A 17,718-nucleotide genomic window follows, 5' to 3' on the forward strand; every position below is an offset into this window, starting at 1 on the left:
CACACACACACACACACACACAGACAGGCCTGGTGGAGGTGGGGTCAGAGGCAGGACCTTGCAGAAGCAGGTGCTGGGCTTGGGACGACTGATGAGTTTGGAGGGCAAAGAAGGGTTCAAAGAGGAAGGCTCAGATTGAAGGGATTCCTGACAGAAGAGAATTTGAATTCCAAGTAGATGGGAGAAGAATATAGCCTTCCAGGCAGGGGGATTACTGGGCCAATTTGCAGGGATGTGGAAAAGCAGATCCCCTGGGGGAGCAGCAGGAAGTCTGATTTGGCCGGATGTGGAAGTCTCAAAGGAAACAGGCTAGAAAACAAACAAGGGCGGGAAAAAAGGATGTTTATCCCAGATTACGTTTTTTGGTTTGGAATTTCATTTAGTTGTTAGGCATTTAAGCTTCTAAGGCAAAAACATGTCAATGTCAGATCTGCAATTGCGAGAGGCAATTCTGTTCATCTTTTCTATTATTTTTCTTGTTCTACTTTTTTGCCCAGCTTTTTGTTTGAATCTGTGTTTGCTTTCTGTTAGACATCAGCTGTTTACACCCATGTTACAGTCTTAAGACAAGGTAAAGCACAGGAAAAAAATGACCAAGAAAGGTGCTAGAAATCGCCAGGCTTACCAAATCCCTGGAGTGCTTCCCCCAGCATTTGGGCGTCCATCATGGGGTTGAAACTGGGAGCTGGGAAGATGGTTCCTTGTACCTGGTGGGGAGAGTCAGAGAGAAAGGGATTGCGGTAATGCACACCAAAGGTTTCAACATTTTTTTAGATAAATAAAAACAAAAGTACATTCTATGTGTTTGAATTACTCTAAGACATACACACGGGTCCATTAAACAAATGTGTTACTTGTATGGCAATTGCAGAGACTTAATTGTGTTCTTTATAGTCTATTGGCTTCTCCTGCACTGGCATTGTTCATCTAGGAAACGGAGAAACTAGAACTAATAGTAGAAGAGTGTAAGAATCAAATAAATACATGTCTTCTTAGTAAACAGTAAGCATTTTCTTAGGAATTGGAGACTATTTTATAGAAACTGAAAAGAGATGAATTGTGGGGATTCATCCCATTTAAATGAGTTATAAGTGGCAGTTAACCACCACAGCTTTTTTTTTTTTAACAATTCAGGGGCCCTGAAATCATATTAGAGGAAATTGAAACATTTGAATTTGGATTAGGGATTCATGATGAAGACGGGGCAGAGATTTTTGGCAAAGCCTCTGCAGCTACAGAGGAAGACGTGAACTCCTGATAATTCTGTTTAAGTTCTCCCTCGTGCTAATAATAAAATGGCAGAAGACATAGGTGAGGCTTTGAGTCGCTTATTTGAGACAGAGCCAGCAGGACTGGACCCTGTAGGATGACACTCAGACCACCAAAGTGTATTAAGAAGGGGAGCTCTCCCCTGTTTGTCGTGAGTTTGCCCAGAAACATTGGAGAAAGTGTCTTCCTGTAGAAAACAGGTCTCCAGGCCTTCAGCGGGCAGGTTCACCGAGCTCTTTTGCAGAAGGTGAAGTTTTCCAGGGCCCATCGTCTAACAGCAGAAAATTAATTAATTGATGAGCAAAAGACCGGACCAAACTTCTAGTCCAAGAAATATGCATATACCGATGCCAAAATATTTATGAAAGGATTTTTGGGGGATTAAGAAAACTGTTCACTTGAGTTAAAACTAAGAATTCAATTCCATTTGTATTCCACTCGACTGATGTTAATAAACAGGAAGCTGCCTGTTTGAAGTAGACTGGAAACCATAGAGTAGTTGTAATATGGACATATTTTCGTACGTAGAAGTACAACCAAGTTAGTGAAACATTCTTCTTAAATCCTAGACGGACAGACATATGTAATTAAAATATGAACACAGTTTGCATCTTCTGATGCCCCTGCCTGAGTTTACGAACCAATGTCCAATTTGCTTCTAATAGTTCAAGCTTCTTGGCAATGATCCAGAAACTAAGTTCTCTTGAGTCAACCCGTGATTCTAGAAGCTATTTATTAGGAGACATCATGAATTTTATCTCCCTTATTCACTAGCCAGTCCCATTGGCTGAGATTCTATTAGGAAAACAGACTATGATTCTTCTTATATTTACTAAATTAGGTTCAGAGATCAGATTCTAAAATAAATTTCCTGATTGAGTTCTCCTCACCTCAGTCATTTTGTTTTGAATCTTATAACCCTAGAGAAATTTAAGATTTAAACTTTTGAAAGAAGAGCCATGCCTTTAAATGTAAAATTTCTTTTCTGCTCTTTGTCACTGCCTTTTACTAAATCCTTTTTGTCTATGTAGCTTTTTCTGTTTTTTTTTTTTTTTTCATTGGAAATATTAAAGGTTTTTTGAGGCATGGGAAAGAGATACTTTAGTTCCCTGTTTCAGGAGTTAGAAGGCTTGTTTGGACAAGTCTGGAGGGGCAGTACCATTCAATGCCTGGTGACCTTAGTCTTGCTGTGTGCTCTCAACCAAAGGACTGTTGTAAAATATAAAAGAGAAAATGTATTTGAAAACAATGGGACATATTGTTAAATAAGTGTAAGTTACCTAGGCAGTTTCAGCACTGAGTGTGGAAATGTCCATCACAAAACAGAACATTTCATTCCTGGCTGGGCTAGGATCCCCCCCGTTTTCTACTGGAGTATGTGCTACAAAATGAAACTATTTATCTTTTGCACAAAATAAACAAATAAAAGGTAGAAAAAAGAAAAAAAAAGCTCTGGAAGTTATACATAAAGTTAGAACTGTCTATAGTGATTTATCAGGCACAATTTGTATGTGAAATAAGAGTCCACAGTTTTTTTCTTCACAGTTTTTTTAATCCTTATATAGAGTACTAGTACAATGTATTTTTACAGTGTAGTGCAAACATTATTATTCATTTATTTCTTTACTACAGTTCCAATATCCTTTGTCACTTAAAATTATCTCCTTATCAATTGGCCTTAAACGAATACACTAAAACTTTTTTTTAAGAAAGCATCGTGAATGTTTAGTAATTCAGGAAATAGTTTTGTAGTACTTATCATTCATGCCCATTTATATAGCGTATTAAATCATTGTATTCATTTTATGTCAATTATCCTTCAGTTAAGCTCAAGTGAGCAGCATTATTCCGTGTAAGACACGTACTTAGTGTTCCTTTTACTTATTTTCTCATTGGGATGCTGACTTTGTCTTTTTTTTTTTTTTTTTTTTTGGGTTTTTTTTTTTTTTTGTTTTTTTTTTTTTATGTGTGTGTGTGTGTGTGGTACGCGGGACTCTCACTGTTGTGGCCTCTCCCGTTGCGCAGCACAGGCTCCGGACGCGCAGGCTCAGCGGCCATGGCTCACGGGCCCAGCCGCTCCACGGCATGTGGGATCCTCCCGGACCGGGGCACGAACCCGCGTCCCCTGCATCGGCAGGCGGACTCTCAACCACTGCGCCACCAGGGAAGCCCTGACTTTGTCTTTTAATGGTCATATTTTTCCAGTTTCATTGGGGTATAATTGACATGGAACATTTAAGGTGCACAATGTGACCTGATCCACGTGTACACTGTGAAGTGACCCCCACGGTAAGGTGAGTTAACACATGCCTCACCTTGCACGTCCCTTTTTTCTGATGAGGACGTTTGAGACCTACGCTCCTAGCAGCTTTCCTATATACAAGACAGTGTTGAAAACTGGATGTGATGAATTGGGAGATTGGGATTGACATATATACACTAATATGTATAAAATGGATACCTAATGAGAACGTGCTGTATCAAAACATAAATAAAATTAAATTAAAAAAAAAAAAAAGAAAACTGGAGTCACCGTGCTGTACGTGACATCCCAGGACTTGTTCACCTCACAACCGGGAGTTTGTACCTCTGACCAACATCGTCCCTGACAATCACCATCCGTCAGGGGCCATTTTGACTGAACTGACCAGTTAAGCTATGGAAACAGTTCAGTTACCAGTTTTAACTTTGTCCCCTGAATTAAACAATTATTTGAAAAAATTAATTGATTGATTAATTGCTTTGGGCCATAAAACTTTTTTCAAGTGATTACAATATACCTGTAGGTATGTATTCCTCTATTTTCTTTGGACCGTTTTCCAATATTTGTGCTCGGCCACATTCTATGCATCCTTACACCCAACACCAGGCTCCCTGATGACGTCAGTCTACACTGAGAGCTTCTTAAACTTCCCTGCCACTCACTGACCTTTTATTTTTCATTAGTATCTTACATTTTTCTATTTGATACAGGTCTTCTTTTTTTGTTTTTCGCGGTACGTGGGCCTCTCACTGTTGTGGCCTCTCCCGCTGCGGAGCACAGGTTCCAGACAAGCAGGCCCAGCGGCCATGGCTCACGGGCCCAGCCGCTCCGCGGCATGTGGGATCCTCCCGGACCGGGACACGAACCCGTGTCCCCCGCGTCGGCAGGCGGACCCCCAACCACTGCGCCACCAGGGAAGCCCCTCTTTTTTTTTTTTTAATTATTGAAATACCATTGATTTACAATGTTGTGTTGATTTCTGCTGTACAGCAAAGTGACTCAGTTATACATATATATGCATTCTTTTTTATATCCTTTTCCATTATGATTCATCTCAGGATATTGAATAGAGTTCCCTGTGCTCTACAGTAGGACCTTGTTGTTTATCCATCCTGTATGTACTAGCTTGCGTCTGCTAATCCCAAACCCCGAGTCCATCCCTCCCCCACCTTGCCTCCCCCTCGGCAACCACATTGTGTCTGTTCTCTGTGTCTGTGAGTCGGGTTTTATTTCGCAGATAAGTTCATTTGTTGATGCAGTTCTTAAAGTTGGGGCTTTGCCTATGTCAAGTACAGTATTGTTTTATGATTTGCTGCCGTACAAGTAGTTGTTCTGTGGCTTCATTCCTTATCCTTCTAGTTGTATTTTATGTCCCTTGTCTGCAGAGGGTACCTCAAAACTATGCGTGATTTTCTACGCAGTGAGACATCTTTTTAAAATGTTCTCATTCACTGGTGATGTCACTGAAGTTAACTGATTGCTTTTAAAAAAATTCATTAATGAGATTTTTGGCCAAATGACCTGGCTTTATATATAATTACTATGATAAACTTTCTTTTTGTTTGTTTTTTTTTTTACAAATACAGAATGTACATGAATTAAGCAGATTCTTGAAGTCATTATACTGATCATATTTATTGTTTGTATCGGGAAAACTGAAGAGAGACAAACAGATCAGACAAATGAGAATTGTCCTGGAGAAGAGGGTGTGGGGTGGGAGACGGGCCTAGTTCATGGGGCACGTCTGGCTTGACAGTGACTCGGGTGGGAAGCAAAGATAGAGGTGAGCTGTCACGTGATTACCAAGGGACATCGAGTGTTTTTTTAAGCAAGAGAGTGAAATAATCTGATTGGAGTTCCACTCTACAGCCACGTAAAGAAAGAAACCAAAAGAAGTGATAGAGGTTGTAGGCATGGCTAATTCAGAACCTCTAGCAGGTATAGTGCACACCTGAACTGAAGCAGACTGTGTGTTCTTGATGAATGCAGTTTTGCTTGTTGACGGAGTGTAATTTAACCTACTAATTTTTGAGGTGTATTTTAAGTTAACCCAGTCACGTTAGTCTAACCTTCTGAAAGAGTAAGAGACTGTCGTGTCAGGTATTTCTCAGCGTGTATACCTTTTAAAGCAAAGTCCTTTTTAACGTACGTGTTCCTAATTTGTTCACATCTTAGAGCAGAATGGAAATTTTGAAAAAGTGGACACTTTCCAACGTGACATGAAAATAATGTGTATATGGTAAAATTATTTTCTTACCTTGAAAATGATCAGATTTAGAAATAGTATCACTTGTCGCAGGGAAAGTAAGTTCCAGTGCCTGTCATTTCCATTTGAACTCTCACCACAAGGTGATCAAAATATAATCTTGGCTTCTAGTCATTTGCAAATTAAGGTTTTGACAGAGGCATGAAAAACACTCCCTTTTTGACAGAGGCATAAAAAACACTCCCTTTTTAAATGACAGAATAAACTGCGTCACGAACTCACTGTGCAGGAGATCATGAGTGATTTGAAGATTTAAACTTGGTTCCAGAATCTACCCCCTGAGCAAATAATGAACGGAGTTCTTTAACTGACAGAAGAATTTCACAGTTATTGTCTGGAACTGAATACAGACTGGAAAAGGCACATATAGACGGCTCATGAAGTTGATAAAAACATGTTCATCATCTCATATCCGTAGGTACATGGAGAATGCGTATTTCACTCATTCATAGGGACCCAGGGGCCCGGCGTCCATAAACCCATGTTGCTTCTTATTCAACACCTACATTGTAGTCCTTTCTCTCATCTGGCTTTTAAGTCACCCTCATCCCGACCACCTGAGAACCTAAAGAGTTTGGACTTTGAAATATCAGCTGGACTGACTGGGCACCTGCCAGCATGTGGGTTTCAGCGAATAATTCAGCTTTGTTTCGGTGTAACGGAGATTCTTAGATTTCTAGTGAACTGAGGGTTTTTGGAGCCCTGTGAGGAAATCCTACAGAAGTCCTGGGCCTCCGTTTCCATAGAGCACATACTCACCTTTGGGGCACTGGCCCCTGGATCTGCAAACGCCCTGAACCTCACTCTCCTTTGACTTCTGTCTGACAAGAGCTTCCTGAATGGTTTCAGTGGCTTCAGCATGACCAGCCCTAGGGGTTGAGTAACCAGTGTGTTAACCCACCCTCTCTCATCTTCCACGAGTCTGTCCTTCAGTCCAGTCCCGTCCGTCCTCTCCCCACAATACCTTCCACAGGGCCCCCTTGTCTTAACCTCTGCTACTGCCCCCTTTACCCCTTCCCTCGGCGCACCCAATGAGCTGTTCCCTCAGCCAGAATGGTCCTTCCCAAGATCAGACACGTCCTGTGTCCTTCTCTGCCAAGTCCTTCCTGCCCAGAGCAGTGCTTCTCTGTTTTCTGCTCTGGCCCACGGGGTGTTTGATTTCCACATGAAAGAAACATCCCCGGGAGCACCTAGGTTTACAAACACATCCCAGTGTGCTAGCCTTGAGGACACTGCAGTGTCGTCCACTCAACAGAGTATATGGTCATAGGTCGGGGTGAGGATATCATATATTGGGCAAAACGTGAGTGTATAGAATAGAAAAAGATGTTCGAGCTTTGGCTCGTTGGTCTTGATGGGAATATTTTCAGTGTTTGCGGCAACTCTTTCCCATGACTGAGAATAGATGACCGTGGGGCTCAATCGGATACTTTAACAGTGTGAACAGTGCTCTTCAGGACTGGTCCCTGACCGTCTGCACGCGTTCGTGTCTTACTTTCTCGCCCTGAACCTCTTGGCTCCTATACACGACACACAACCCACACCCCAGCCCTCAGTGACTCTGGCCTTGTCCTTCTGTTTGGATTCTTCTCCACCCGTGCCCATCTCCACACACACTCGCATCCTCCGACTCCACCGTGAACATCTGTTCAGGATTTAACTGATGGCTCCAGGGCCCTCTGTGCAGGGAGTCCTTCCTGACACCACCCCCACCACCTGCCGCCCCAGGAATTGTCTACCCTCTTCCTGGTGCCAGAGCTGCAGGACATCCTACTCGAGTGCCAGGAGCACGGCAGAAAATATCCATTCCTAGTTCTACCAGGTTTCCAAGAGTAGTAACTCTCATTAACTGGGCGTCCTTTGTTTTGTGGAAAACGGACCTGAATGGGAGTGGTTGTGCAAATTTAGAGATTGGACTGTTCTCGTGAATAAAGGAAGAATATTTGGATTTCCAGGAAACAGTTTGGGAAGAGGTATGGTATGACAAGTAACACGAATGGATAGTGAGGCAGAATTACTCTCATTCCAGCCAGACTCTGGACTCAACTCAAATTCCACCTGTTATGTGGGGTCTTCCCAGGTTTTATCGAGTATGGTTTACTTTGCACCTATGGTTTACTTTGCACCTCTGTTGACCACGGCCTTGCATTTTTTGCATTTGCCTTTTCCTCTAAATTTTCAATTTCTGAAGGGCAGGGACACTTCTTCTCTTGCTTTCCAAAGCATTTAGGGCAGCACCTTAGGTAGAAAGTGGGCTCTAAGAATGTTTATAAAATACTAAATAGAAAAATACATGGACTCAGAGACATCTGCTCTCATCCAGCAGCTTAAAAATTCATTATTCATACAAGCAGGCTGTGCTCTGGGCATTTTCACCTGCATTTCCTGGGTAATCACCTCAGCGGTCTTGTGAAGCTGGTGATACTCAGCTCATTTCACAGATGAGGAGATTCTGAGGCTAAGTTGTCTGAAGCCATGCGGGTCGTGTGTCGTGAAGCTGACACTCAAATCCAGATCTAACTCCCTGGCTGGAGCCTTTTCCCTTAGAGCTGAAACTGATGTAAAATAACATGTACGATTGAGGCCCTTTATTCATCTTTGCAACTGAAAAATACCTCTATTTGCAAAGGATCTTGTGGGTAAAACCAAAACTCTAAAAGCATAAGTTCTTCTTCTTATACCACTTCTAAAAGAAAAAGAAAGGGGCGTGTGTGTGTGTGTGTGTGTGTGTGTGTGTGTGTGTGTGTGTGAAGGAGGGATTGAGGAAATTAGAGAAAGACAGCCAAAAATAGATTCCCATTAGCTGGGTCACCAAAGTGCATTTAAGAACAGAATGTCTAATATTTAACTTCAGTAGAACCCCAGTATAGATCCCCCTTGTTATCATGAACCCCCGTTGTTTTCTGTCTCTTTTGGTGAACGCTATGGACGAGAACGGCGCCAGGCAGAGTAGACACCCTGGCCCGGCACCTGGCAGGGCAGTTGGCACGTGCAGCTCCAGCCCCAGATCCAGGACACAGTCTGGGTGTGAACTGCTGCCTGCACATCCCCACCCCTCCCTCGTGGTGGGGCTTTTGGGCACACAGAGTGGCAGCCCCCGGGGTTCTGCCAGCCTGCTGCCGGCCACGGGGAGTGCGGCTGGCATGGGACGTGGCAGGGGGCCAGGCACGGTGTTGGTGGGGATGGCTTTCTCTTGATGGTATTTTGCGGGAGGGAAGGAATTAGGGTTGTCCTGTGATGGGTCCCCAGCCACTGAGAAGGGACAGCATACATGAACAAAAAGAAATGGAAACATCGCTTACAGTGAGTGAGAGAACCATTGATCTTTATTCCCTGTGTTCCTCTGGCCTCAGATGAGAATCTTTAGGGAGGAAGAGTAACCGGGAGGAGAAGTTTTGTGAACTTAATTTGAGTCGTAAAGGACAGGATGACTGCAGCTTACATCTGGGTTACACTTGCAAAGTAAATATGTATCTATCATATAATCAAAATAAAGCTTAATGATCTGATGTCTGCCACAGCTACTGATATTAAGATAGGCTGAGTCATATTTTCAGGTTGATGCAGAAGCGTTTATGACTACGGACCAATTACTAAATTAGTTGGTGTAAAATCTTTACAGCTTAGTAGACGGATGTCAAGGAGTTTAAGAAAAGCATGGAGGAACCTGGATTCACCCACACAGCCTCTTATGATTACCATCCAAGAGCATCTTCCCTCACGTGACTGTATGTTTTGAGGAAACAGTTGTGTAGGAAGATGAAATTGATGATAACTTTATCTTAATAACAGGTACTGTAAACTTTATCTTAGTAATATGTAGTAGAAGACTACAAAACTTAACCTCATTAGAGTAAAATCGATGGCATCAAATGAGTGCTTACTCTTGAAGGCTCAAGACATTCGAATCCTAAACCCTGGAATCTGCGAATGTTACCTCACCTGCCAAAGGGGACTTTGCAGGTGTGATTAAGTGAAGGATTTTGAGATGGAGAGATTATCCTGGATTAACCTGGGAGGCTGTAAATATAATCCCACCTGCCCTTATGAGAGGTGGGCAGAGGGAGATTTGAGTACAGGACAAGAAGGTGACAGGAAGCCGAAAGCAAGATGCCACAGTACTGGCTGTGAAGATGAAGGAAGGACACATGGTCCAGGGACGTGGGCGACTGCTGGCAGCTCAAAAAGCTGAAGAGGCCATCCTTCCCAGAGCCTCCAGGGGGAGCCAGCCCTGCTGACAGCCCCACTTTTGCCTGGTAAAACTGTTTTCAGATTCCTGACCTCCAGAACTGTAAGAGAGTACATTTGTTTTTAAGCCACTACCTTGTGGTAATTTGTTATAGCAGCAACAGAAAATTAACAGTCACCGTGGAATCCTTGTTTCCACGTGTCCTCCTATCCTAAACGCTTACGTCACAAACTTGGTCATTCCCAGTCAGGCCCACACCCCCTCATCAAAAGATACACTTAAACCAAATCCCCCAACCCTCATAAATATCCTGCCGTTCCCCCTCGACTCTGAGATGCTGTTAAGATCATCAAGGTAGACCTTCCCCTTAGGTGTGCTTCATCCTCGGAGGGTTTTTGGTGCTGTTTTGGGGAAGTTAGCATTTGATAAGATATAATGAGGAAATTTGAAGTAACATTCTGTCTGGATAAATAAAAGGCAATGGGTTATTACTGTTCTATAAGTAAATCAAGAAAGTCACTGAAGTTACCAGAAAGAATATGTTTCATAGTGTAAAAGATCATAGAAGAATTTCATGTGACTGATGCCACCTAAGGAGGATTGTAAGGAAATTATTGCTACTTGATAATTCTGTCCAGGGTCTTTCAGAATAAATGGAAAAAAGACTTGGCGATAAATTATGGAAGAAACAATAAAATATGGAGACATAATTTAGGACATTACATTTAATGCGTATACAGCTGGGAGAGAGGAGAACAATGGAAGAAAAACAATAACAAAAGAAAAAGTAGAAAAAATTCAGGCAGTGAAAGAATCACATTCTTGTGATGTGATGAAAAGGGACCATCCGTATTGGGGAATATTAATGAAAAAATCAACACTTAAGAGACAACGTATTCAAGTTTGCTTACAAGGGAAATAATCAAACTGGGATCAGAATCCTTTTCCACAAAATTCAATGTTAGAAGGCATTTGATCAGTCTTTCCAGAATTCAGAGGAAACAATTTAGGATTCGAAAGTTTTAAACCCAGCAAACTGTAATTTAAAGGAAAGGGCAAAAGAAAAAGATACCTCCTACATACCCTTTTCAGATCACGATAAGAATGGTTCAGCCCAGTGAAGCTGAATCAGTGCAAGGAAGTCAAGTAAAGAACAGAAGTAGTTCAATACTATTAGTACCTCAATCCACTAGTCAGCACCCATTGAGTTTCCAGTATGTCCCCCAAATCGTGTTAATTTACACTACTGAGCTCCAAGGAATTAAACAATCAAAAATACACACAAGCCAGGTTGGTACTATTGCTACGAGGTTTAGAGAGGTCAATTTCTGTTCGTAGATCACATACTTAGTGAGCGATGGTGCCCAGATTCAGACCCAGCCCGGTCTGATTCCAGTCCCCGTGTTCTTTTTTTTCATTTAATTTTTTAGTTTATATTGGAGTATAGTTGATATACAATGTTGTGTTACTTTCAGGTGTACAGCAAAGTGAGTCAGTGATACATATACATGTATCCATTCTTTTTTAGATTCTTTCCCCATGTAGATTATTACAGAATATCGAGTATAGTTCCCTGTGCTATACAGTACATGCTTGTTGATTATCTTTTTTTTTCTTTTTTTTTTGCGGTATGCGGGCCTCTCACTGTTGTGTCCTCTCCCGTTGCGGAGCACAGGCTCAGCGGCCACGGCTCACGGGCCTAGCCGCTCCACGGCATGTGGGATCTTCCCGGACCGGGGCACAAACCCGTGTCCCCTGCATCGGCAGGCGGACCCTCAACCACTGCGCCACCAGGGAAGCCCTGATTATCCATTTTATATATATTAGTGTGTATCTGTTAATCCCAAACTCCTAATTTATCCCTCCCCCCAATGTTTCCCTTTTGGTAGCCATAAGTTTGTTTTTGAAGGTGTGGTACATATATACAGTGGAATATTACTCAGCCAATAAAAGAATGAAATAATGCCATTTGCAGCAACATGGACAGTCCTAGAGATTACCATACGAAGTGAAGTAAGCCAGACAGAGAGAGAGAGACAAATATCACATGACATCACTTACATGCTGAATCTAAAAAAAAAAAAAAAAAAAGTTACAAATGAACTTATTTATAAAACAGAAACAGACTCACAGGCTTCAAAAACCAACCCCTGTGTTCCTAACTGCTAGACTCCCTTCTTGAACATTGAAGGAATTCAAGTGGGAAGTTTTTATCATTAAATAATAAACCTACACTCAATATAATCGAGTTAGCCAATAAGAACATCTCTGACAAAAAGTTAAAACATCATTTATGATCTCATTGCCTACAAATTATTGTTAAATACTTAATGTCTATAACAAAATGAAATATCTCCCACATCCTCTTCTTGTGCTTTTCCTATCTTTACATGTAATTGTAGTTTTCCAAATGGAATCATGTGTTACGTATTTGGTAGTCTGTCTTTCCCTGGTGTACCACTCTATAGGAGATACCTTAAAGTCTCTTCTGCTCTTTTCTTATCTTTGAAGATAAAAAGATCGTGCAGCAGGTCTAAAAATACTGCTCAACCTTACGTACGAATAGTCTAACTAATACTGTGTCCTAACACTCTGTTAATTTTCATCCATAATATACTATTTAAGAGACCTGAAATCACATTTAAATCTAGTAAACATGTCCACGTGCCCACTAAGTGTGTAAGGGTTTTTTGCAAACCTGGTTTTCTGAGGTGAGGGAGGCTCTATACTTCTTGCTTGCCGTATAGCTCCTTTGCAGTTTAAACAGCACCTTTGCGTTCTTTGTTTAATTTGAAGTTATCAACAAGGCTGTATCAGGCAAGGCAAGTGTTCTTATTTGTACATTACATATAAGAACTGATGACTCAATATTTATATAACACCATTGGCTTAATGATTGGCAGACCAGAATAAAAATGTTCTGACTTTAGACCCAGCGCTTTCCCTGCATATCCCACCTCTCATTCTTCTTCTTTTTTACTCTTTGTTGATTATTATTCTTATATTTCAAAAACCTAATGCTGCTTTCATATTTGTTTATGTCCCTTATAAAAAGATTAAAATACCTTAATGCCCGTAACATAGTCTAGAGGCATAGAGCATACCCTAACTTCAACTTTTTAAAGGTTAACTAGGAAGCACGTTCAGTATAGGATCTATAGCTCAAACTCAAGGAACACATGTAGTCCTGAATTTCACTTTTAAGATAGAGATTATGTTGACATTTAATGTGTGAAGAATTGCATCTCATGGGTTTATGAGAACAATTTCTACAAAATGAGGTTGCAGCTCTTAGATGAATGGTGATTTCAGCCACTCTCCTCTAATTTGATATTTTTAGAGGTTAGTAACCAGCACTCTCCCAGCCCAATAATCTGTTTCACAGATAGAAACAGCCTCCTGGTGATAAGAATTCTTTAGCTTTCCTTAACAGAAATCAGTGATAATGTTATCTAGTGAACTGCATGTCCTTGCGATGTTAATGAGAAAAAGAATGGCTTCTTTGGCCTACCATTTACTTCCTTTTAAAACGCTGAAAGGCTACTGTGAAAAAAATCATGATCTTTTCCCAACAGATTATACCTTTATAATAATGCTTGGTTCTAGCTGGTTATGACAATTTTTCTTTTCTCTGAGTTAATATAAACTAAAGCAAGAGAATATGTTTTTCTTTTTTTTAATCTCCAAACAAGCTTTATTTACATTTACTTTTAATAAGAGCTATAAAACAAGTATCAACAAGCAGAAATTTAATTACATCCATGCATTTGATCTGATGAACATACTGTTCACAGTCAAGCTTTACCTGTGAATATATGTTGAAAGTACAAATTAAGCATCCGTGTTAAGCAGTGTGGCCTGTTTTCTAGATATCGTAAATTTTGTTCTGGAATTATCTGTATAGTCTCAGGAAGGGCCTATGTTTTTATTTTTATTTTTTTTTAACATCTTTATTGGAGTATAATTGCTTTACAGTGGTGTGTTAGTTTCTGCCTTATAACAAAGTGAATCAGCTATACATATACATATATCCCCATGTCTCTTCCCTCTTGCGTCTCCCTCTCACCCTCCCTATCCCACACCTCTTGGTGGTCACAAGGCACCGAGCTGATCTCCCTGTGCTAGGCATGGACTTATAAATACTACCAAATGTAAAATAGCTAGCTAGTGGGAAGCAGCCGCATAGCACAGAGAATATGGTTTTTTTAAAAAAACAATTCTCAGCTAAATAAAGTTTTGGCTGGATAATCCGTAAATTAAGTTGTTTAGCTATAAAACGAAGAAATTTTATATTTCTCTATTGAGGGAAATTTAACCCAAACAAAAGTTTTAGAATTTTGCAATTAATTTTGATAGACATATGACTAATATATTTTACAGAGTTAGACTAATGGCCAGTTGGTTTAGGGCAATTTTTGCTTTGAACTGTTTTAAATAAGTATGCTGCAAAGCATTTCTATTTCATTCAGTGAGTGAAGATGTATAAATCTAAAACTAAGCAAAACCAAACACCAAAACCCAAAAACACACACAAAAAACAAAAACAAAGAATTATACTGAAGAAAAAATATGGTGTCACAATAAACATGGAAAAAAATATGGAATCATAATAAAGGTGAAAATATGGAATCACATTCATTACTAGAAGATTTCTTTATAGACATTAGCTGTGCCTCAGGCCATCATTTGCTCTGGGGATGAAGGAGGCAGAGGACCACCTTGTACCTTGACTGGTTTTACATCAGTTGGTTCACAGCTTTCTACTTCCTTAATGAAGTACATTGATGGCGTCATAGTAAGGACTCCAAGATCAGGGAGACATTAATTAACTTTACTAATAGATAAAATGCTCTTAAATTGTTTAAAGTATTTAAAGGTAATTTTTAATTTCTCAAGAGTACCTGGGTTCTTGGATTTACATTTTGTTATGCTTTTACGTGTAAACGTTGGTGAAGGTTCTGATAAATAGCAATTAAGAAGTGACCCCATTGTGAAGACTAGATCTCAGAAGTCATCTAATGTTTAGGAAGGGAAAAATTCAGAAAATATTGAGGGCCATCTGATTATATGGTAAAGGTGTCCCCCTTTTTGTAATCTTCAAAGTAATCTGTCAGCTATTTGTCAAACCCCACAGTGATACCAGGATACATTCAGGAAACGATCATCACCTACTCAAGGGGGGAATCCAGTCCTTTTATTTTTTAAAGTAATTCTCAATTGGTTACTTTTACACATTGAAGCATCGGTAATGCACCTGTAATTTTCCTACTATGCACTTAAGTACAGTGCCATAGTCTGCTTTAAATTGCATTTGACATGCTTTTATGTTACTTTTCTTCATTGAAGAAATGTAATAGCTACAGAAATGTAAGCGTAAGAGGTAAAGCAGTACTAGTATTCAGATACTTTACAAAACCTGAGAACACGTGCTGAGGAGACCAAGATCCATCAACACTCATATGGTGCCTTATATTAAAGGGAAAATTTCTACCAAATAAAATATGGGTGTGTTAGATGCGAATCAGTTATGGGTTGCACCACATGAGACATATATTAATCTTCTTTCTGGAAAGTGAAGATTGGTAGAGAGATTCATTTGATAGACAAACAACAGGGAAAAAGTGGCAAACAGTCAAGATGTTTATATAACACTGTAGTAGGATTTTAACTTTGGTCCCTTCAGAGTTCCATTTCCCTGAGGCTCTAATTTTCTGGCAAAACAGTGGCTGCCAACGGCGTCCACACTCCAAAGTGAAGGGTGGACCACCTGGGCGGAGGTTGCAAAGAAGGTTCTAGAAACCAGTTTTGTAAATCTTAGCCACTCAGCCACCTGGAGGAGGTGAAGTGGCTCTGAAATTATAGGTGGGAGTATTTGGGTCGAGGTGATGGTGTTCTGAGACCTTCCTGTGCTGCCATGGGAACCGGGGTGAAGGGTACAGGGCGGGGCTGTCTTCAACAAGGGGGCTGCCTGGAGAACTTGAATATGTCCACAGAGTTCTGGGGACCCAGGGACACACACTGCAAATGAGGCTAAGGCCGAGACTCCGGCTAAGCAGCTGCCCGGTGTGAGGAGGACGGCTTTACTGGGGATGCCTCAACTCCAAGTGTTTATTCCATCCCAGAGCTAGTGGGGATGTAGGGCATGTGCGTGTTTACTGGGGACCCAGTGAGAGCCCCAAAGTAGGACACGTTCGTCACAAGTCATTTTGAAGGGATCTGGCTCCAAATCTTTCTTCAGGGGGACTAATAGGAACTCTGAGAACAGACGGATAAATAAACCTCAGGAGAAGATTCCTGCCAGTGAGAGGTGTCCTGTAAACCCGCAGTGGTCCCAAAGAGACATCTTCTACGGCCACAGAGCATCAGTGACTAAAATACCTGTTAAGTAAGACCCAAGACATTCCTGGACTTTTCCCCCACGTACACACTCTTCCCCAATCCTCGGGGTGTTGGGTGCCTCAGTCAGGGGACTCACAGGTGGAGGGGGCCACCCACAGAAGGATAAAGAACTCAGTCTCACCCTCTTTACTAATGCAGGGTTTTGACCTGAAGCTGGCAGGAGTAGGTGAGGGAGAGATGCTTTAATTAAGAAGAAATGTTGCTTTTATATATAGAATGGATAAACAAGGTCCTACTGTAGAGCACAGGGAACTATATTCAATATCCTATGATAAACCATAATGGAAAAGAATATAAAACAAAGAATTTGTATATATATGTATAACTGAATCACTTTGCTGTACAGCAGTAATTAGCACAACATTGTAAATCAACTATACTTCAGTAAAAAAGTAAATAAATTTAAAAAAGAAATGTTCAAAATTTTCACCTTGCACAGATCTAGATATTTTTAATTTCTATACATTAAAGATATAGTGAAAGTGATTTATGAATATTTAAGTACCAAAGAGCAAAAGCCAAGTCATGAGATCTCTTACGTGCAGAATGTTTGTGTCCCCCAAATTCATACGATGAAGCCCTAGTCCCCAGTGTGAAGGTGTTTGAAGGAGCCTTTGGGAGGTGACTAGATCTGGATGAGGTCATGAGGGTGGGGGGCCCCATGATGGGATTCATATCCTGATAAGAAGAGGAGGCCAGAGCTGAGTGTCTCTGTCGCATGAGGACACAGTGGGAGAGAGGTCTGTGAGCTGGGAAGATGGTCCTCAGCAGACCCAGAATCTGCTGGCACCTTGATCTTGGAATTGTAGGCCTTCGAACTCTGAGAAACAAATGTCGGTTTAGCTACCCCAGCCTATGAAATTTTCTTACAGCAGCCGGAGCTGACTGAGACAGGACCCAGGGGAAACTAGCCGTGTAGAGTTTAAACGGACAAAGTAGGAATCAAGTAAACGCATATATTGTTTTCTCTCTGATAAGTAGTCCAAGTTTAATTTAACTACCTGAAAAAAATTGTGTTTTTTCCCCCAAAGTACCTGTTAAATAAAGTATAAATAATAGTGCATTCATTTATCTAATCAGAAAAGTTAAATTAACAATGTGTCAGATTCACTTAAAAAAAACCTCTTAGGACTTGCTCCCCACCTTTCACTGAAAGTCTTCGTTCTGCTTTGCTCTGTTACCCGCTTTGTCGATTTTCTCAATCCGTATTTATTTCATTCCCAAAGAACTATCTAACCATGGAAACTGCAACGAACTATGAGCCATTTTGACTGCAAATTATAAGGGTTTGTCTTTATATTTTTTTTATTAAAAAAAGAAGCCCAATCTAAG

At 40.8% G+C, this 17,718-nt stretch overlaps 1 protein-coding gene across 1 annotated transcript in view; it reads right to left on the reverse strand.

The window, feature by feature from the left end:
* The window catches only part of ANXA10 (annexin A10), a 66,570-nt gene that overhangs the window by 38,154 nt on the left and 10,698 nt on the right, over positions 1-17,718 (reverse strand). Inside the window, exon 2 of the mRNA XM_024744115.1 lies at positions 626-707. Coding sequence (XP_024599883.1) covers positions 626-707 — 82 coding nt within the window. The remainder of the gene's footprint in view (positions 1-625; positions 708-17,718) is intronic.

This window comes from Neophocaena asiaeorientalis, unplaced genomic scaffold, assembly GCF_003031525.2.
Source record: "Neophocaena asiaeorientalis asiaeorientalis breed wild unplaced genomic scaffold, Neophocaena_asiaeorientalis_V1.1 scaffold115, whole genome shotgun sequence".
NCBI classification, from domain to species: domain Eukaryota; kingdom Metazoa; phylum Chordata; class Mammalia; order Artiodactyla; family Phocoenidae; genus Neophocaena; species Neophocaena asiaeorientalis.